The 22280-nt window shown below is 46.6% G+C and overlaps 1 protein-coding gene across 2 annotated transcripts; it reads left to right on the top strand.

The window, feature by feature from the left end:
• Positions 1-4611: 4611 nt before the first annotated feature.
• rasal3 (RAS protein activator like 3) lies at positions 4612-17394 on the top strand. Of its 2 annotated transcripts, XM_030093855.1 has the most exons (19): positions 4612-5444; positions 7543-7688; positions 7870-7948; positions 10256-10323; positions 10410-10495; positions 10673-10802; positions 11191-11289; positions 11367-12035; positions 13167-13311; positions 13392-13536; positions 13622-13858; positions 13936-14137; positions 14325-14416; positions 14493-14606; positions 15583-15763; positions 15978-16088; positions 16165-16355; positions 16441-16525; positions 16763-17394. In XM_030093855.1, exons 1-19 carry the CDS (start codon positions 4820-4822, stop codon positions 16871-16873), a joined length of 3516 nt encoding a protein of 1171 aa, XP_029949715.1. In that variant the 5' UTR covers positions 4612-4819; the 3' UTR covers positions 16874-17394. The 2 variants fall into 2 exon arrangements, with proteins under 2 accessions (XP_029949715.1, XP_029949717.1); XM_030093857.1 differs by lacking the exons at positions 4612-5444; positions 7543-7688; positions 7870-7948 and adding an exon at positions 8962-9132.
• Positions 17395-22280: the final 4886 nt, after the last annotated feature.

Below are 22280 nucleotides of genomic sequence, written 5' to 3'. Positions count from 1 at the left end.
GAGTCTATACCGAGATGGCTTTGCCTGCTTGATTTTGTGTATTTGTGCTGGAAACCGTCATTTAGATCTGGCAACCCCGGCAGTGTTGGTTCATAAAAATCCTGCTCCTGTTTCAGAGATGATAATCTCTCTAATCTCTTTCAGGAGAGCCTCTTCTTTTGGATCCTGGGTGGAATGCATGTGGCATAAATTCATTCATGAAACAAAATAATGAAAAATGATCCATTAATTGAGACACTGAATATACTTATTTGGCAGATTGCAGCAATTTCTTGATGAGGGAAGGAAAACTCAGACACAGTTGTAATGGCTGGTCTCCCTCTGAGGGGCCTTGCTGCAGAGACGCCTCTGAGTTTTTTCCTGCCCTCCAACCAGTTGATCCAGGTGGAGGACTGTCGGCTTGGCCCCCATCTTCCATTTCAGCCATTCCGCCTCCTCTTCTGCATCCCAGGACTGTTGGCGCAGCTCATCACTCTGCTCACCGCTCTCTTGCTGATAAGATAGGAAAAGAATTCCAAGACAAGAATTTTTGGACTCCATCTATCTGTAGTTTACAAATATAAAAACAAAACAAAAGAAGAAGACAAACCTGATCTCCTCTTCCAGCTGTTCTTCCAGATGTTGATATTTTTCCGGCCACTCGGCCTCTTTGTGGTACATCTGCATCTTTAATGCCTTCAGCTCCTCTCACACTGCCAGGGACTTCCTGCTGTCTTTCATTGGTCTTCAGCTCCTCCAGAGTTGCCTTCAAGGAGCCGATTTCCAAGGTCACTCTGGTCACCACTGTCTCCTGGCTTCAGCGGAGGGCCTGGTTCTCTGTTCCCTGCTCTCCCCTCTGGAATCGGTCACACCAGCGGCTGTTGCTGTCACCAGCATCTGTCAGCAACGTTCTTCGTCTGGGTGGCTTTCCGTTGACTGTCGGCAGACTGAGCCTCCAGGTCTCTGGACTCGGTCTTCTTGAGGTGGAGGATATAAGCTGTAGCGGAGCCAGAGTGGGGGCAAGGGGGCGGTCGCGCCAGCACCCACAAGGTCATAGGGCCCCGTTTCATGTGATGTGTTCACATTTACTTGTAAATAAATTATTATAATAAAATGTGCAGTGTGTGCCAGAAGGTATACCATGTGATTGTGGGCTCCAATTTGCCAATTCTTATATTATGACTGTCCATGAATGCATCAGAGCTGTAAGCCAGCTGATTGGCTGTGCGGAATTAACAAGTTTTTTTCTTTTCTACTTGATCTGAACTCTTTGGAGGGAAGTCAAACAGTATGCTAAACACTATGCTAGCCGCTAGCGGTACTACCCAAAACGTAACATCGGAGCCACTGGTGAGTCAGTGAAACCTTCAAAAATATTATCTTTATCAGAATGCTGTGGTCTTAAACACCTGCCTGTTTGAATGTGCCTTGTGTTGCTCTCAACTATAAGAGACCGCCGAGTCTATTTTTTTTTTCTAATATACGTGAATTCCAAAAGATATAGATAGCTGTGTCTATATCTATCTGAACAGATTGTGTAATTTTAGACCAGCTGTGTTCATTTTATATTTAAGCTGTATCAAAGATGGTACAGATTTAGCCAGTGAGTTTTTATCTGAGCTTTCAGCACCATGGACAGCGGACGCTCTGAGATTGACACCTGTCAGGCTGCATTTGTGTGTGTGTGTGTGTGTGTGTGTGTGTGTGTGTGTGTATTTGTTCTTCAGAACAAGTTTGTGAACTGGTTTGTGACTTTATTCTGCTTTCTGAGGCATATAGGTTTGCTTGGCTCAATAAAAGTGAGCATTAGTGTGTTGTTTGATGGTAGCATGAGGGATTGTTTGAATGGTAAAATTACTATCATAAGGGCCCATCGAGAATGCTCCGCCCCCTCTGTACTGAGACCCACGTTCCGCCTCTGGATATAAGGATATAAGGGTAAAAAATGTCAGGTTTTCTCCCAAGACAGTGCACAGTTCCACAGTCATTGTTAGTGACCAAGGACAAATAGAACCACGAAACGCCTCGAAGATGTCCAAAACATGAAGTCAGTCGTGGCGAAGCTGAACTGCTGAAGCTCAAACTGAGCTCGAGGATTATAAAGGAAGGTCATCTAAATGATTTTGGCATCAGTGTTGCTCCACAAACTACTGATTTGCATGGATTTTTATGGTATTATCAAACCTAAAATAACAGTGAGATGAAGCTTCTGTTAGGACTCTGAGATGATCAGCCCACTGATCAGAGGCAGGCCGATGGAGGAACATGATCTGACGCTGTGCTGCCACCTAGTGGACTAAATAAAGCACCTCAGTATGAATGTTTCTGTCCTGACAGAAGAATCTGGAGCATCCGAGAACACGCTGCTCAGAAAGCCTGAGCCTGAAGCTCGAGCCACTGCTCCACCCAGTGCTGAGTGCAGCAGCGCCCTCTGCTGGAAACCTGGACACCTACATGTCTGTTTAAAAATAAGTGCAATAAAAACTCAAAATGTTTCAATTCGATTCAGTGAGTTTACCCAAACTTAAGTTTAGAGGTATTAATATAAACATTATTGTGTTATTGTGGTTTTCCTGTTCACATCGGCTGCATGTGACAGACCTGAGAGAGTTTAGTCTAACTGTCATTGTCTGAGTCCTGTTGGTAACTAAATAATCACTGTATCTACCAGCTGATGAGATATGATTAAGTGACAGTGTTATTAATGTGTTATAACTGCTAGGAACATTTCACACTCCATTAATAGATACCTCCTGATCGGACCAATCACAGATTCATTCACCTGATCATCTCCAGAAACAATAGGTTTTAGACAGTTTGCATCACAGTTATGGCAAGTTGACCATCTGTGACTATCAAACTAGAAATTGTGAATATTCACTGCAATAGAATTAAAGTTCAGGAAGAGATTTAAAATGTTAACAGGAGGTGGTATTGCATGGGTTTAGAGCAGAAGTCTGTATTATTTCCAACCAAAAGAGCTTCTTTTGAAACTTTATATAATTCATCCTGTAGCCATGAAACGTGTTTTAGTTTTCAAGGTGAAGAAGACACAGGTTGCATCTATGGAGATTTTATTAATATCACAGCTATTTGAGCTGATTCTCAGTCAGCTGGACGCAGCTTTCATCTGAGTTTTATTAATCCAGAATAGTCTCCCCCCAGGAGCTGGGCGTCTTTAACGCTGACATTAGACGAGGCATCCTGCAGGTGTGTACAGCGAAGTGTCAGAGCAGGAAGTGGTTTCTGAGAGTCTGACAAGCTGCTGGCAGCAGGAAGTGCAGACTGAGCTCTTACAGGAAACTGATCTTAACAGTCAACAGTCCACACACCCACAGGTAGCTGCCGACAAGAGTCTAACGCTGCAATAACAGCTGCGTTGTTCTCGTCCCGTCTCTGCATTAATACATTGGATGTACAGGAAACGTGATGCTTTCATTCAGTCCTCCCTGAACACTTCAAATGAGAAACAGACGAGCAGTTTAACCCGTGAAGCCACGTTTCTCCCCACGAGACTGAGGATCTCACACCCATCTGAAGCACTGTTTGATTTGGATTTATTATTCATTCTTCCATATTAGATGAATGGACTTTCTTTTTAAAATCAATGTAGATATATAATTTATAGTTTTTGTAACCCATAAACAAAGATTAGATTAGCTATAGAAACAGTTTCTGAAACTTCAGCTTTTCCAAAAAATCTTGAAAAATGTAAATAAATACAGATGTTCATTTCCAGGACTATAAACTAAGACTGCATATAACAGTGATAACAATCTGACAAAAAGACATTAGCATTATGAGCTCAAGTAGCATTGGAAGCCATGCGTTGGGACATCGCCAAGCGAAGTGAACGACGTGGGAATGTTTCCAGAGCTGGAGCTTCTACAGACAGTCAGGAAGATGAACCCTGGGAAGCTGAATCCTATTTTAACGATCACATCCACCCTCAGCCGCCACTGGTGCCAACAGCCATACATGAGCTGAACGGGAGCAGTGTGACGGTTTGAGCAGCTCAGGGGACAATAATGTGACCTGCACGGAGAAAATCTGCTCTCACGGATCTAAAGATGAACTAATAAACAATAATACACACATATATAAAGGAGCTGTGTGTGGATGTGACGTTGCACTCACAGATTTGAGCAGAGATTTACTCAGAGCAGAACATTTTTTTGACTGAAACAGCAATATCATGCAGAGAAGGACAGCGTGGCATCCTGTGCTTTAAGGCTACACAATAATTTTCTGAAACAATTTCATAAATTCAGACTAAGTTTTTGTAGTATTGGTTCACATTTGCGCTACAGAGAGTCCCTGTCTAAGATCCTCTCTGATCATGTGCATGACACAAGTTGCCTCAAATCAATCTGACTGGCTCCACCACTGTTAAGAAAGTACAGTCAGTAATAAATGCACAGTTTTATACACGTCATCTGAATGTGCTGCAGGTGAGGCAGTAATTTAAATCAAGTCGAACACAGTATATGCAAAAGCAGAACAGGAAGAGAGACGCAAGGGAAGTGTTGGGTGAAAACATCAAGAGCAGACGAAAGAAGAAGAGATGTGTGTGTGTGTGTGTGTGTGTGTGTGTGTGTGTGTGTGTGTAGGTGAACTCCGTGTTGTTTCGTTGTGAGAGGAGAGGAGAGACGTGCTGCAGAAACCACAGACTGACGAGCTCCTCGTGTTTCTGCAAGACAGGAAGCGAGAGAAGCAACCAGACAGCAGCAGAGAAGACACGAGCGTCCCGCTGCTGCCGATCGGGGACGGAGCAGGACACGCTTTCTGCACCCGCACCTGATGCAACCGCGACAGGACCAGGAACCCAGAGGAACCTGAAATGGGCACCGAGGAGAAAGATTCAGAGGCCGCCGGTCTGGCTCCGGCGAAGGAGCAGGGATCCTCAGAGAGGGACGGCGAGTCTCCTGTGGAGCCTCCTCAGGGTCAAACCCCCGAGAGCGCCGACCCCATCGACACCTACAAGTGGCACACCGGCTCCAAGGGCGCCCTCAACGAGCTGAGAGAGGACGCCGGAGCCGCCGCGTCCTCCACGTCCACCCTGGAGAAGATCCAGAAGGCCTCTGGGAACAAATGGAGCAAGATGCAAACCTGGCGCAAAGCGCTGAGCGAGGAGGGCAATGGGAAAGGAGGAGGAGGAGGAGGAGGAGGAGGAGGAGGAGGAGGAGAAGGAGCCAAGCCTGAGAAGAGCTCTGGAGGAACCAGAAAGAACCCGTTCAGGAGAGCCCTGTCCGAACCCCCGGGGTCGCTCTTCTCAGCCCGGACGACGAGCTCCAGCTCGGCCCTGGCTGCCCCCGCTGCAGAGGCCTCGGGGGCCTCCCCCAGCGAGCCCTCGCCCAGAGGAGGAGGCGGAGGAGCGCTCTTCAAAAAGTACCTGAGGACGGTGTCCCAGAAGCTGAAGAGGCCCCGGCTGCAGAGTCGAGGAAGTGCGTCAGCGTTATTACCAGGTAAAGAGTGTCAGTGAATCTTAGATCCTCTACTGATCCAGAATCCAGAACGGTTCCCAGGGTCCAGGAACTCCTTCTACTCATAGAACCACATCAGAGTCTCTCCGTCCTCATGGCTCACAGCATTTCTCTAGTCCAGGTCTGAAAGGTGGAGCTGAGGGAGTTTGGAGTCAGTTACCTGGATCAGCTCTGCACCTGCCAGGAAATCTCTTACAGGTTTAGTCCAGAAAATGACTTGTGTGGGACGAAACCAGATCCCTGTGAGGCTTTACACCTGACACAGTCAGTGGGGAAACTGGCAGGAGAAACGTCTGCAGAGGGTAAAGAGTAGCCATCACTTTAACAGTGAAAGAATCAAGCTACTAATAATGGTTAAAGAGTAAACTAATGGCCAGTTGTCAAGTAGAGGTTCAAATAGAGTTCACAGGTTCAAATCCCACAGCCGGCATGTCCCTGACCGTGGCCCTTGACCCCCATCAGCTCCCTGGTTTACCGGGGACGACCTCCGTAGATTGGCTTTACCTCTGCATGACATTAATAGAGCACGGTAAATTAGTCAGTCATTTAGGTAAAAAAGCACCAGTAATGGTTAAAGGTGCATTAAGGTTTTTGCACGTTTTATGCGAAACAGCTCCCCCTGCAGGCCTTGGGCGTAATGCAGCTTAGTGAAAAACTCGTCCCTGTGGCTAGTGTGCATTGAAGAGAGGAGCTCCTTCCTCGCTCGTTTAGTAGCACTCAAGTAAAAAGTAAGTGTCTTCTCCCTGGTGGAGTCTGTGTGGAGCTGTGGCAGTGCTGGAAGCCAGTCTGTTCTTACTTTCTGGAAGATCCTGCTCAGTTGTTGCTCACTAAGCATCTGGCGGAGTAATGGCGGACAAAATGAAACCTAACCAGCCGGAGCGTGCATTACGTCATTCCTTTCAAATTCTCCCCAAAAAAATGCTGGTGCGGAACCGGCACTGTGACTTTCAAGTGACAATTTAGCGCTGTTAGAGGTACTTGTAATGAATATGTCAGGGCACATTGTACACATCATTAAAAATGTGTAACATATTTATGGTGGAAAATAAGTATTTTTAAGGTTGTAAAACTCCTTAATGCACCTTTAAACAGTATCAATAAAGCTCTGGTAATAATAAAATAATATCAAAGTACCAGTAAAAAATAAAAGAGCAGAAAAAGTTCTAAGGTATGAATGAAGTAATAGCAAAAATCTTTCAAAAAGATGGAATTAAAAATAACAATGATAAGAAGAAATAAGAGAAGCGGTGTTTGCGCCTTGCCTCTAATGAGTTGGTGTGGGATGTTGGTGGAGCCTGAATCAGATCCGTCGACACTCAGAGTCAGTTTTTACGCTGGAGGCCCAGACCGTGGAGGTTCAGCCTGATCCATGTGTCTCAGTGACGCTGTGGTCCGGCTTTCTCTGCCGAGTTTGCATGTTCTCTCTGTGCATGTGTGAGTTCTTCTCCAGCCTCCTGCCATACATGAATTTGAGTGTGTGTGAGCAGTACTGAGGATGGCCGGTAGTTTGAACAAGACTTTCAGATCGTTGGTCTTTAGTTCTTAAACTGAGCCTTAAAACAATTTCTCATCTGATCTCATCTGTCTTTCTATTCTCAGCTGTATTTACCAGAAGTCAAACTCTTTCACCTAAGTGCAAACATTCATGGAGAAGTAATGATTATATGGAGAGTGAAATGTTCACACACACATTCTGAGAGGCTTCAGAAGCAGGACTGGTGTTTTATAGAAAGACAGAGAGACAAGGATCAGCAGCTGGACCAACATCATCAATGGGAGTGACCCAACACTGACAGATAAACATCATCGGGCCTGAAATTCAAACAAACGCCGGCGAGCGTGTGCCTGCAATTATGTCAGAGTATCCACAGATCATAAACACAGCGGGGGCCGTCAGTGTTTACCTTGTGGAGTGGATTCACAGATTATTCTGTTTGCACTGAGCTTACAGCTCCGTCACTTCTCTAAATGTGTGTGTGTGTGTGTGTGTGTGTGTGTGTTCGTGTGTGTGTGTGTGTGTGTGTGTGTGTGTGTGTGTGTGTGTGTGTGTGTGTGTGTGTGTGTGTGTTTGTGTGTGTAGTTTCAGCAGACGATGTGGAGCCGACGGCGGCCGGTATCACCGAGCTGCCCCGGCTGCAGTGGGCCCCCCCCCAGGAGGTCCCGCTCTGGGACATCAGCCACTGTGTGCTGGAGGACGGACACATCCTCATCTCTCCAGAGGAGGAGGTACACACACACACACACACACACACACACACACACACACACACACACACACACACACACACAGACAGACACACACACACACACACACACACAGAATCAAAACATACTTCTCATCATTTTCAGCATCTGTATGTGTGTGTGTGTGTGCGTGTGCGTGTGGGTGTGTGTGTGTGTTCCTCAGCCAACTATGTGGACCAGAAACCGTGTCAGCAGCTGCTTGTCCAACCTCAGTATGCAAAACCTCGCCGAACTTGAAACAGGTCGGCACACACACACACACACACACACACACACACACACACACACACACACACTCACAATTAAACGGTGCAGTGGTGAGCACCCAGGAGGTTCTGTGTTGGGGTGCAGGGTCTGCATGTTCTCCCTGTGCATGCATTTGTTTTCTGCAGACACTCTGGCTTCCTGCCGTGGTGTAAACACATGAGGATGTGGTTTGTAATCTGTAAAGTGGGATTGTCCTCGAAGCCGGGGGCGGTGACGGTTCACACACAGCCCGGTCTGATCTGATAGATCTGATAGATCCAATACCATGAAACGTCACTGATCGAACACAACCCGAGTAGATCGGCTGTAGAGGGGCCCTTTCACCCGTTAGAGATGAATATAAAGCGCTCTGAACTCCCCTGGATTAGGGTTAGGGTTAGCTGCATTGCTTTTCTAACAAATACCAACACCTCAAACCTTTTCCTTCACACGACATACAGAAAACATCCGTTTCTACAGACACTCTCCTGAAAACCTGAGCCTTCCTTTGATCCGGTATTTCTCGGCAGAAGAAGGATTTTGTCGCATTTCTGAGGCTTTGATGAAGCAGTGATCTAACGACGTCTGTCTCACTGGTCTCTCAGCTGATCACATCGTCTGCTGTACTCGTCTCAGTGTTCCATCCAGGACGCATTAGAAACAGCAGCTACGTCAGTAGAACATTTGTAGTGAAACGTGTGTTGTTTCCACTCTTTGCGAGGGCGCCAGGCGGACCCGACTGAGCCCTTGAGCGGCCTGGATGGGGCTGACGGGCCGTATGTTTGTCGCCCCGCAGTAACAGAGGAAATGGCTGGATGTTTATTTGTGAGAATGACTGTCAAATTGCTTCCTCTCTGTTTCTTGTTTTTTTGGAGGGAAGATAACATCAGACTTGGCCACACAGACACACACACACACACACACACACACACACACACACACACACACACACACACACACACATAGAGAGTGAGAGGGAGAGAGAGAGAGAGAGAGAGAGGACACAGAGTACTCTTACTTCTAATGAAGTCAGACATTTGGAGAAGCAGCTGTGAGGAAGCTTCTGGGTTTGGGTCAGTTTGGTGGTGATCAGAGGAGGAGATGTCAGAGTGAAGCGTGCAGCAGCTCTCTGGATAAATGATGGGATTCAGACGCTGGATTGTTTGTGGCGGGGCCCTGGGTAAGCAAACCGCTTCCGTCTGTCCAGTCGTGATCAACAGCTCTCCATCATGACACGATACAACGATCCAGAACATCGAATGGGGTTTTCAAAGGTTGGAGTCAGTGAAGTTCGATGAGCACTTCCTGTGTGGACTAACCTGAAGATGTTTGGTAATCCGGTTCATGTTTCGAGAGCTCAAACTTCAGAAGAAGTTTAGAAATAACTGGTGTTGAAACAATGACAAGACTTATGTTGGTTTCAGGTTTTGGCAGGTTGAAGCAGGAAATGTGACACGAGACTGATTTTAGAAAGCCGTCCTTAATGAAGCATGTTCAGGAAGTCACAGATGATCAGGGTTACAGTGACTGGTCACAGTATGGAAAAGGAGTGGAATTATTTCACTATTGGGAAAGTCCTGTTTGTACCAGATTCGTGTCCCCCGTTAGGATGTCCTCATAATAATAATCTGAATTCAGATTGTTGTGTTGCTGTGACACGTCAGCGCCTGGCTGCTGTAGATGCATGTTAGTGCTAGATGCTAATGCTACATGTTAAAGGTATAATGGACGATGTTTTAGCCAATGAATGGCGTGATGCGAGCGTCAACTATTGGTCCGCCGACATGTCCATCACGCTGAAGAAATGCTTGCGTCACGCCGTCAAGCTCGCTCGTAGGAGCAGCAGAGCAGGTAGGACGGTCTGGCGCGTGCGCGTTTTCAAAAAGCGAGTAACAAAACGTTTGGCTTCAACTTTTTCGAGAAAATCGTCCATTAGGCTATACCTTTCATGCTAACGTTAGTGCTAATGTGTCAGACAGAAGGAAATGCTGAGAGACGACTGACCGGCCCCGTTTACGCAATATTTTCAAGAGAAAAACCAAAAATTAATGAGTCATTCTTGGCTAATGCTAAAGCTAACAAACAGCTCTACACAGGAAAGGCTGAGTGAACTGTTGTCATGCAAAACAAAACTAATGAGTCACTTAAATGTTAGTGTGTTTCCACTAGAGGTCATTTTTGACATTTTGCGTCAGAAATAGAAAAGATAACAGGACAGACACTGTTAACATGGAAATTCTGAGAGTTTCAAATGGGAAATACAGACATGGTTAGCATGTGTTGACTTGAATCTTGGCCCTCAGAGTGCAGCCCCGACCCGGTGGGCCTGTCCAGCGGTTCCCGGCCCAAGATCCAGGACGGCGGCGTGAGGGTGAGCGCGGCACGCAGCTCAGATAATCTTCATTTCCTGCTGATGTAAACACATAATTACCCTCGTGCATCATTCTTCACCCTCAGGGAATGATCAAGAGACGTCTGGAGAACAAGGCCAAGCGGGGGAGCAACTCCCAGCCCAGCCTGATGGGACTGAGCAAAGGAAGCAGGTCGAGTCCCCGTTCCGTCTTCTGCAGCCGGAAACTGAAACGTTCATGAATCAGAAGCTCCTCCGTCACCACGTTTATCACGCACTCATCTGTCTGCCTCCACTGACCTTCATTCCTCGTCTCTCCAGTGAAAACTGTCCTTCTGTCTCCTGATGATTTTCCTCTTCTGATCGTCAGACTGCACGGTTCCCGGGAGTCGGTGTCGATCCCGGTCAGCGCCGTGGGGAGTCTAGACCTGAACGCAGACACCAGCACCGTCATCCGGCCCGTCCACAGCTCCATCCTCGGGGAGAAGTACTGCTTCGAGGTAGACCTCAGCTGGCGCTGTGAGGGGTGACCCCCACCTCCACTTTTACACTCTTAAATCTGCCTTTAAAACCCACCTGTAGCTCTGTGACAGCGAGCAGAAATTGGCTAAATGGTTGAAAATGCAAAGACAGACTATGATGATAGAGTGAAGAAAACTCTTGGTTGTCTGACACGATGAAGGTTGGGACCCTTTGTCATGTTTTGTAACTTTTATGAGTCAATGTGATGAACGAGGAATCTGAAAGGCCACTTATTGAGTGAAAATGCAAAACCTTCATTGTGCTTTGGGTAAGGACGGAACTTTCTGAAAAAGCCCCAGCAGCGGCAAAGGCTCCTGCAGATGCATCCAGCTGTTTCCTTCCTCTCACTGCTGTTTGTTTCGAAAGGTGATCAACTCGGAGAACTCCCAGTGCTTCGGCTGCACCTCGGCCGCAGAGCGGGACCGATGGATCGAGGACCTACGACGAGCCGCACAGCCCAACAAGGTGAGGCCCCCCCTTAAACTCTCCAAACCAGGAACTGCTCTCAGACTGGGAACCTTCTGATGCGTCTCCGTCCACAGGACAACATCGAGCGCACGGAGAACTCTCTGAGTCTGTGGGTCAACGAAGCCAAGGATCTGCCCCCCAAACGCCGCTACTACTGCGAGGTGCACCTGGACGGGACGCTGTTCGCCCGGACCAGCAGCCGGGCCGTGGGCAAGCCGGCCAGCCGCTCCAGCATGGACGGCTCGGCGGGCTCCTCGGGAGGCCCGGGCGCCGGCGGGGGCCTGGTCGGAGGGTGCCAACTCTTCTGGGGGGAACTTTTCGAGCTTGACAACCTGCCCAGCATCTCCCAGATCAGCCTGCACCTCTTCCGCGAGGAAGACAACAAGAAGAAGAGACACTCTCGAGACGAGTCCATCCTGCACCCGCTGGGCAGCGTGGCCATGCCGCTGTCTGACATCCGGGGCAGGACCTACCAGGAGAAGTGGTATCCCATCACCCCCTACAAGGCGGCGGGCTCGTCCGGGACCAAGGAGCTGCTGGGCTCCCAGGCCTCGCTCCGGATCAAGGCCCGCTTCCAGAACCTGCAGGTGCTGCCCATGGAGAAGTACAAGGAGTTTGCAGAGTACGTGACGGTGGACTACGTGGAGATGTGCCGGAACCTGGAGCCGCTGCTGAGCGTGAAGGAGAAGGAGGAGCTGGCGGGAGCTCTGGTCCACGTCCTGCAGAGCATCGGCAAGGCCAAGGTAGGACGACCAGCCGAGCACAGCCTGAATCCCACTGTCTTCATCAGTGTAATCACACATTTTATTCATTTAGATGTTTTTTAATCTTTTCATGTTTGAGCATTGTTTGATTCAGTTTTTTAAATTTATTCCACAATTTAATTATTTTTGACATTAAAGGTGAGATCCAGATATTCAACATTATGATTAGAGGCACACGAGCTGGCAGATTATCTCAGATTATTTTGCAGACTGAGTTTAGAAGGAGCACTTAAAAATACAACTATTGTCTTCCCGAGTCAGATTAACCATTTTGGTATTTTTGTAATATTTGTTGAAGTCGACATCACTTAAAATGGACGTTAATTAGGAGCAGAGACGCGTTTGATGATGATTTATCATCACAGGCTAATATGGATTTTAGTCACAGTTTAGTTTGAAAAGATGTTTTTTTAATCTCGCAGACAGTTTCAAACAGATGTGATCGATTCTGTTTGAAAACATTAAATTCAACAGACATCATCACAATCAATTTTCAAGATAATTTCCAGTCAAATAAGCCTTTTTGGGGAAAGTACTGGATTTTATAGAAAATAAGTCACATCTGAGTTTAAGCCAATCTGGTAAAAAGTTTCAATTAGAGGAGTAAAAACAGATGAGTTGAATCTTTTCTTCTTTTTTCTTCATGTTCAGATGTCGCTGCATCGTCAGTAAACTCAATCAGTCAAATCCAGCAGTGATTGAGATTTTTCTAAGGCATTGATGCAACTTTATATTGTCATATAGAGACATCTAGTGGTCTAATGGTATGGACTAATATATGAACTGGTTCTTGTCATAAATGGTCCAGAAAAAATACCTTAGACTTTACATGGTCATTCACAGCTTTTCTGTCAAAATGTTACAGAGTAAGTCAGTTTTTTGCACCATGAGGTGATTAGAATGAGACAGCAGCAGACATCCAGTGAGAATTTTCACTTATTCACAGACGTAGAAAGTCTTATTTGTGAAATCTCATGTCATTTTGGTCAGTTTTACTCATACTTCAAGTGATGAAATTCTCACTCTTGGAGTAATTTGAGGACTTCTGTCAAACCTCATTCACTGAGGTTCTGATGTGTTGATCAGACGGGTGTTTTGTGAACATTTCAGGAATTCCTCATCGATCTGGGCGGTGCAGAGGTGGAGCGTCTGGGAGAGAAGGAGGCGCTGATCTTCAGAGAGAACACGCTGGCCACCAAAGCCATCGATGAGTACATGAAGCTGGTGGGACAGAAGTACCTCATCAACACGCTCGGTACGACACTCTGCCGGCGGCGGCGGCTCTGCAGCGGGCGAAGAAGCGGTGTTGGCATTCAGCTTCTCTGTGGCCTGCAGGAGACTTCATCACCCGCCTCTACGCCTCCGGGGAGAACTGCGAGGTCGACCCCCGGAAATGCCACGCCTCCGAGCTGTCGAGCAACCAGAGGCACCTGAGGGAGACCTGCGAGGAGGTGGTGCAGAAGATCGTCCAGGCGGAGGGGTGAGGACCGACAGCGCCCGGTGGTGCCGGCTGGTTCAGGTGTAGTCTCTGAGCTGCCCGCATTCACGGTGTTTCTCGCTTTCAGACCTTTTCCCGAGGAGCTGAACAAGATCTTCTCCAGCTGGGTGGAGCTGTGTGAGGACCAGGGCAGGGCGGAGATCGGCCAGCGGCTCATCTCCGCTTCGCTCTTCCTTCGGTTCCTGTGCCCCGCCGTCCTCAGTCCGTCCCTGTTCGGCCTGACGCAGCCGTACCCCGAACCCGCCACCCTGCGGACCCTCACCCTGACGGCCAAGGTCATCCAGAACCTGGCCAACTTCACCCTGTGAGTGGCTTCTTCACTTTGACTGGTCAGAGCTTTTGGAGGAGCTGCAGTGTTGAGATGTGGCGTTTGTGCCTCAGGTTCGGGGAGAAGGAGGAGTACATGCTGTTCATGAACGACTTCCTGGAGCAGCACTGGGAGGGGATGAGGGGCTTCCTGAAAAGAGTGTCCAGCCAGGACACCGAGGCCACCATGACCTCCTTCGACGGCTACGTGGATCTGCCTCTGCGCCTGGCTGTGCTGCACGGCCTGCTGGTGGATATCATCCACCCCAAGGATCAGGTAGGATGGACACCAACATGCCCCAACCACATACTCGGTCAAAGCTGGCTAAAATCCACTTGGATTAGTCATTCTCACTCCGTGAATCAAACTGAAAATCAATAAGTTTCTCTATAATTTCCAAAATGTGATCAAAACCATGAGCTAAATGTATTACACGTTAACATGAAGTCTGTTTCCTCTCCAGGAGACGATCGACCGGCTGTACCCTCTGCCTTCCATCCTGAACCAGATTACCGAGTCTCTGGGCCCAGACGCCCCCCGGATTACCATCAGCAGGTCGGTGGGAGGCACCAATACGGCTAACTGTGAGCTCAACGTGGCTTCATGTTAGTGAGAATTCTCTCTCCTGCAGCGAAATGGGACAAAACAAGCCTGCGTACGTTCTTCCTAAAGACCTGGGAAAGTACAGCCCACACCAGTCTCCGCTCCAGCAGCTTCCTGTCGACTCCAAAGGCCTTCGAGACGGGTACGACTGGCATGTTGGGCACTTATGAATTTATTTGTTGAGTCCAGTAAAGCAAGACTCAACAACTTTAGCTCCTGGCTTTTCAAAGAACCTTGTAACTTGACACCAGCCTCTCATCTGTTGTTTCTTTTGGATCACACAAGCAGCTTCACTTCAGGAGGAAGTGCAGAGCAGCTGTCACACAGTTGAATTCAGGAGATGTGCAATATTTACAAAGAATTCTTGTCAGCAGTGTTAGAACAGGCTGCTTACAGGAGCAAAAGACAGATTTCAAAAGAGGAAGCCAAACCTTTGTTTCCTTTCAGTGCTCTGCACTGACTAACACTGCAGATGTAGCTACCAATTAGTAACTGTGAGTTTGTACTTACTTTAAAAAGCAGTGGTTACTACGGAAGGTGAAGAGTTACCAGGGGAACAAGATGAAATGCAGAACTGTGGGACTGATTCCGTCATGATCGGTGTGCCGTTAGACCCAGAAGCAGGGAGGCCGGACCAGGGCGAGCGTTTGAACAGGTTTATTGAGTGAGATCAGAGAGGGCTGCTGCCTGGCAGCAGCGTGGCAGGTTTGCTCAGTCTTGAGCCGACCCCAGTCCCCAGGTGAATGCCATCAGTAATCAGCTGGACCCAGGAAGACTGGGACTGCCCACTGCCTGCCTGAACAGAATCCTGACAGATTCACTCGTCACATTACGCTAAAATTACATCAGTAAGAGGGAGGAAGATGCTCTATAATGTGGATGTTAGGAGGAAGATTCTCTATAATCTGGATATGCTGTCTTCTCAAAGAAACATATTTATTAATTAATGATATTGAGAAGCAGCAATAAAACAGCTGAGCTAATCTACCATGCAGACAGATTTTTCAAAGTAATTCTAATCTCTATTTGAGGACTCTGATTTCTGCTAAAGCCAACCACACCCACGGCTTTCATGTTGCTGTTAGAACGATTTAGTGTCACTGTGTGTTTATGAACAGGGAAGTGCGGCATCGGAGGAGCCTGAGGGACAGGAAGCCGGTGAAGAGGACCCAGAGCGCTCCACACAGGCACCCCGGACACCCCAAGCACACCCTGAAGAGGCAGACCAGCTCCGAAGCTCTGCCCACGTCCGAGCAGGAGGCGGACCCCAACCAGCCGCTCATCTCCTCACCCAACACCGTGAGTGCAAACAGGAAGCAGGAAGCACACGGCTTTACCTTTTCATGTTGCTGCTCACTGGTGAAGATGGTTTAAACAGTGCAAGATGCATGTTTATGACTTAATGCAGTCAAGAAAAGAAGATATTTTGTGAAAGCTGCTGCAGTCCAAATGTCACAGTCATGTCATTAAAACCTCATTCCACCGATCACATCTGGCTTTTTCTCTTGTCCAGAGAGCCAGTGTCAAACCGCCGCCTGCACCGGTGCCCTGGATTAAAGTGATCCACAACAGGGACTCCAGCGAGATGAAGCCTGAGAACGAACCGTTCAGCCTGCTGGACCAAGTGAGTCCCGCCCCCTAACCCTCCACGCCAACCTCACGCCGTCCCACTGACTTCCTGCCCCGCCGTCCACCCACAGCACGCCCAGGAGCTGTCGGAGCTCCGCCTGGGCATCGAACAGGTGACCGAGCGCGAGCTGGACATGGCCAAACGCCTGGAGGACTTCATCATCCAGAGCCAGGACCAGAATGCATCACTGCAGGCCGAGGTGCACGAGCTGAGGAGCCTGCTGGCCGTGCGAGAGGAGCAACTCGCCAGCGCCACCTTCAGGTCGGCTCACAGTCTCCGCTGGCGGGTCGCTGTGGTTCTGACCTGTTAGGATCCATTTAAGATGAAGTGTTTCCCCGTGTGGCAGGCTGGGTGTGATCGAGGAGGAGCGGGAGGAGGACGAGAGGAAGCTGGGCGTCGCCATCGCTGCCGCCGAGAGGATGAACGTGCTGGTGAGAAAAAAACAAAACAAAAACTAATTTTGTGCATAAAATTCACACACATGCATTCAAATGAAACAATTAAGACGTGAAGTTAAAACGCCTTAAATGAAATATTAGGAATGAGAACTGGATTGGCTTGATTGGACGTGAGGTCTTTGGTGTGTCTGTTGGTCTGGAGCTGCTGTGCTCCTCTGGCTCCGCCTCCGGCGGCGGCGGCGGCTGACCCGTGCTGTGCTGATCTGACAGGAGGAGCAGTTCGCCGGCCTGCTGAAGGATCTCCACCAGCTGAGCGACGGCGGCGGCGCCGGCCAGAACAACGTGCAGCATCCCGACAAGCTGCAAGTCAACAGCAACTGAGCGCCCATCGCCGCCGCCGCCGCCCGTTCGGCCCCGTTCACTCATTCCCAGGAGGAAACGGAAAACGCCAGTTTCCATGACAACGGTGCCTCTGAAAACACAAGTTTTTGAAAATGGCTTCCAAGGTGGAACTTTGTGAAAACGCTCCGTTACAATTTTTTACTGTTTATTTGCCGTTTCGGTGGAAACGGACGTCGTTTCTAAAACGTTGGTGTAAATGAGACTCCAGTCGCAGCGTTTTGTATAAATGCACATACAGAGCCTTCATGTCACAGTCACAGCCTCCTGTTTCCAAATGGGTGAACGATGTGGCTGAAGGTCACTCCAGGTGTTTTTAAATTTCAGACAAATAAAATCTGCTGTGGTTCACTCGTCTTCATTTCATGCTTTGCTTTGGATGTTCTGTCCATGAATCGCTGTGGGAAAGTTTCAGGCTCTGAGTTCTTCACACATGGAAATCTCAATGATGAACGCTGCATAAAGCCAAGGCCCATGAGCCATTAATAAATAAATAAATATTACTGACTGGCCTGTTTCTTAAAGGGAGCCCCTTCGCTTTGTGATTCTTTGTGTTTATTCATATAGTTATTCATACAGGAAGATTGCTTCTGGTTTCAATGTTCATCCAGTGACGTTCACGGCGTCTGAGGAGAGTCTAGAAACACTTCTGGACCCAGACGCCACGCAAAATATTCAGCTGATTTTTAAGAGCACAAAGGATGAAAATGACTCATCTGCAGCCTGTAGAAGACGTGGGAGGAAGAAAAACTAAAGGAGGGGATTAAGATACACTCAGAAAAAAGGAACACTTATGTTTTGGAACTTTTAAATGTTTGGATCGTTTGTCTTTCTGTCAGAGAACAGGATCCAGTTATTCTGCAGCTATGGAAGCTGTGATTTCATTTTCAAATGGTGTGTGTGTGTGTGTGTGTGTGTGTGTGTGCAGTGTGTGTGTGTGGTGGGAAACTGATTTTCATTCACTTCAGTTTCTGCTCAGTAAGAACATTACCTCTTGATAAAAATCAGTCTCTGTCACTCATTTTAAAGGCTTTTTCTGAGTCTTTCCCAGTTGTCTTATAATCAATCATTTCTCTAAATTTTGAGTTCTGTAAACAAGTCAATGACATGTGTTTTTTTTTTCACTGTGAACGGTCAAATTTTTGAGTTTTCACTGACAGTTGTTTGTTCTGCTTGGGAGACACCATGGAGCAACCGAGGACGAATAACATGAAAACTACAGACTCTGTAGCGGAGCCAGAGTGGGGGCAAGGGGGCGGCCGCCCCAGGGCCCACAGGGTCATAGGGCACAGCTTCATGTGATGTGTTCACCTTAACTCGTAAATAAATTATTATAATAAAACGTGCAGTGTGTGCCAGAAGGTATACCATGTGATTGTGGGCTCCAATTTGCCAATTCTTACATTACGACTGTCCATGAATGCATCAGAGCTGTAAGCCAGCGCTGATTGGCTGTGCGGCATGAACCAGTTTTTTCTTTTGCACTTGATCTGAACTCTTTGGAGGGAAGTTAAACCGTACGCTAAACACTATGCTAGCCGCTAGCGGTTGTTGTATAATGCGTTAACATTCTAATCATTATGCTCTGATCACTCATTAATCCACCATATTAATCACATTCTAAATCATTATGCTGAGATTCACTTGTTTATATACAGTTTTAATCACATTCTAATGAATATGTACTGATTCAACTGTTCACTATATTTTTACCTCATATATACGTATTCTGTGATTGTTTCATGATTTTGAGGCCTTCAGTACAACAGGCTGTGACTGAAAGCTCATTCTGTGAGCATTCTGACGGTCCCAGGCCGGTTTCAAGGTCAGGAGCAGGGAGGAGATCTACTCCCTGTTCTCTCCCCACATGAGAAAAAAAAGCTTCTGAGTCTCATGAAACAATTGCTGTCTGTATTGGTCTCCGGGAAAAACAACCTGTGATGTCAGAGTTTTATCAAAATGTAACCACCAACCAGCTCAGTCATGCAAACAGAAGGTTTAACTTCCCGAGCAGAGGAGAGCTCAACGCCATTTCTGCTTGAGATTCTGATGCTGTTACATCTTCATAGCTGAGGCCCGGGGCGCCCTGTATTTATCTATTGCTAGCATTCAGGTTCTCTCCCTGTCTGATCAACCTCCCACTGAATTAAAAGAACTTGTGCAGAGACTTGGAACTTTTGAGCATTCTTGATTACTCTTTTCTTCAGTTTTTTGCTCCAGTCTCAACACGGTACTACCCAAAACCTAACATCGGAGCCACTGGTGAGTCAGTGAAACCTTCAAAAATACTGTCTTTATCAGAATGCTGTGGTCTATCTCTTCATCCCAATGATAAGTCGTATACATTTTATTCTAAAGTCCATTAAAATCATCTTCTAGAATAGATTATTTTTTTATTTCTGAATATGCCCTTCAGAAGGTGCTTTCTTGCTCCATTGGAAACATTTTTATTAGTGATCACGCCCCAGTGTTTTTGGTCATGTCCAGCGGAGTACAACACCCTAAGATACAGTGGCGATTTCCAAATCATCTTATTAAAAACCCAGATTTCAGACTATACCTAACAGAACAGTTTAAGTACTTTATAGCAGAGAACAACACTCCTGATGTTTCTCCAAATCTTTTGTGGGAAACTGCTAAAGCAGTTATCCGTGGATTTACAATTTCTTTCTCCGCCAGTCTTAAGAGAAAGCAGAGAGCTGAGCAGCAGATTCTCGAGCAGCAATTAAATAGACTACAGAGGGACTTTAATGATCACCCTTCACCAGATTTGAGACAACAAATCGATGCTACCGCAACAGCTTTGGACACTCTTCTGTCAAAGGAGGCTCAGAAGTCCCTTCTTTTTGCCAAACATAAGATGTATGAATTTGGGAATAAACCAAGTAAGTATTTAGCAAATTTAGTGAAGGCTAAACACAATTGTCAGGCTATTCCTGTTATAAAAGACACATCTGGTAAAAGAGTGTCAAATAATAAAGATATTAATAACTCATTTATGGAATTTTACAAAAATGTATACAATTCAGAGTTAGACAATCACTCCAACTCCTTGGCACATGATTTCCTCTTAAGTATCAACCTTCCCCAAGCTTCAGATGCGCAGAGAGAATTCTTGAATTACACGTGAGGAAGTTAAAGAGGCCATCAGTACTTTAAAGAATAACAAGGCCCTTGGGCCTGATGGCCTCACCCCAGAATTTTATAAAGCTTTTGGTGATTTGCTGATTGACCCTCTGCTTAATATGCTGTCATACTCTTTTAATTCAGGAGCCCTTCCCCACACTATGATGGATGCAAATATCTCGTTAATTCTTAAGAAGGGAAAGCCTGCGGATGACTGTGCCTCATATAGGCCTATTTCTTTGCTGGATGTGGACCGAAAACTGCTGGCTAAAATACTGGCTAGGAGACTTGAAGGTATCCTTCCTGATATTATTTCAGTAAACCAGACTGGTTTTATATTAGGTCGTAATAGTAATAATAATATGAGGAGGCTGTTAAATCTTACACAGCATTGTTCAGGGTCAAAGGCCAAATCTCTTTTGGTCTCTTTGGATGCAGAGAAGGCCTTCGACAGGACTGAATGGCCTTACCTATGGGAGGTCCTTCATAAATTTAACTTGGGTGATAGTTTTATTAAGTGGATATCTCTGCTATATGCTGATCCACATGCATCAGTTATCACAAATGGGTTGAAGTCCCCTGCTTTCAAGGTGGAGCGGGGGTGCCGACAGGGATGTCCTGCCTCGCCACTGCTTTTCGCTCTTGCGGTTGAACCTTTATCAGAGGCCATTAGGAGTGACTTGTTCGTGTCAGGCACAGAGGTGGGTTCGATACACCATAAAATTTCCTTGTACTGTGATGATGTTTTATTATTTCTGAGTAATCCCAAAATATCTGTAGCCAGGGCAATGGAAATAATCAGTGACTTCAGTCAGTTCTCAGGTTAGGTTCCAGTTGCTCCGCCCCTTTTCGCTGGTCCCCATCTGGATTTGTTTATTTAGGTATAAAAATTACTCCATCAATTCATGATCTGTATAAAGCAAACTTCGTTCCCCTGATTCGTAGAGTTAAAGAAGACCTTGCTCGATGGACAGCCTTGCCTCTGTCCCTTTTGGGAAGAGTGAATCTTTTCAAGATGAGCATACTCCCACATCTGTTGTACCCGTTCCAAATGATCCCTGTTCTTTTAACTCTCTATTCTTAACAGCTCTCTTTCATCTTTTCTTTGGAAGAATAAGAGAGCAACATTAAAGCTTACAGTCTTGCAGCGCCTCCTGGAGGAGGGAGGTCTTGGAGTACCAGATATTAAGCGTTACCAAATTGCTTGTTTGTGCAGTTATTTTTGGCACTGGTTTAAAGATGACCCGGGCTCCACCTGGCTAGCCTTGGAGGCCCTTCCAGTGGCCCCTCTTCCTCTTCGTAATATTCTGTATATTTCTAAGAAATGGGTTAGTCTTAACATTAAGAAAAATTCTATCTTAAAGAATGCCCTTAAAACTTGGAGGTTGGCAAGGAAATTTGAAAATCAAGAGGGTTTCCTTTCTCTCCTTACTCATCCACTCAAATCCTGATTTCCCTCCTGGCTTTGAGCACCACTTCCTTACCCTTTGGGCCAGTAGTGGTATTAAAACTATAGGTGATCTTATAATGAATAATATCATGATGTCTTTTGACCAACTTAGAGAGAAATATAAAGTTCAACAGAATCAATTTTTTAGATATTTGCAAGTACGCAGTTTTGTTTCCTCTGCTATGAAATTACACACTAATGGTTCTCCCTCTCAACAATGGAGGCTATACTTCAACACTTTAATCCCAAGAAATGTATTACTAGATTTTACAGGGCCCTGTTAATCCTGAGCACCCTGTACACTGCACATGTGAAGTCCCTCTGGGAAGCTGACTTTGGTGTTACAATATGTGAGGATGAGAGGGATGGGGTCTGGCAGAGCTCCTCAGGTTGCCTATCTACTAACAAAGCCAAGGAACTACAATTCAAAGTTGTACATCGGCTTCAAATTACACCAGTGAGATGTAATAGATTTAATCCTTTGTTATCAAAATATTGTCATAAATGTAAAATTAATGAAGGTTCATATTTTCATTGTATTTTTGACTGTCCCCATGTGTCTAATTTCTGGAATAATGTCTCTAAGGAAATGGATGTCATTTTTAAGAAGAAGTTATCGCTTAAACCCATTTCTTGTATTCTGGGTGTTCAACTCACTGTGACAAACCTCAATCCCACCTCATTGAAATTACTTCAGGTGTTGCTGTTCAGTGCCAGGAGGTGTATTCTCCTCCACTGGATATTGGACACTGTCCCACGTGTCTCATTTTGGATCAGGAGCACTATGGAACTAGTACCTCTTGAAGGGATAAG

This window comes from Salarias fasciatus, chromosome 6, assembly GCF_902148845.1.
Source record: "Salarias fasciatus chromosome 6, fSalaFa1.1, whole genome shotgun sequence".
Taxonomy (NCBI): Eukaryota; Metazoa; Chordata; class Actinopteri; order Blenniiformes; family Blenniidae; genus Salarias; species Salarias fasciatus.
The sequence above is the reverse complement of the archived record's forward strand: the minus strand, read 5'-3'. Positions and strand labels throughout refer to the sequence as shown.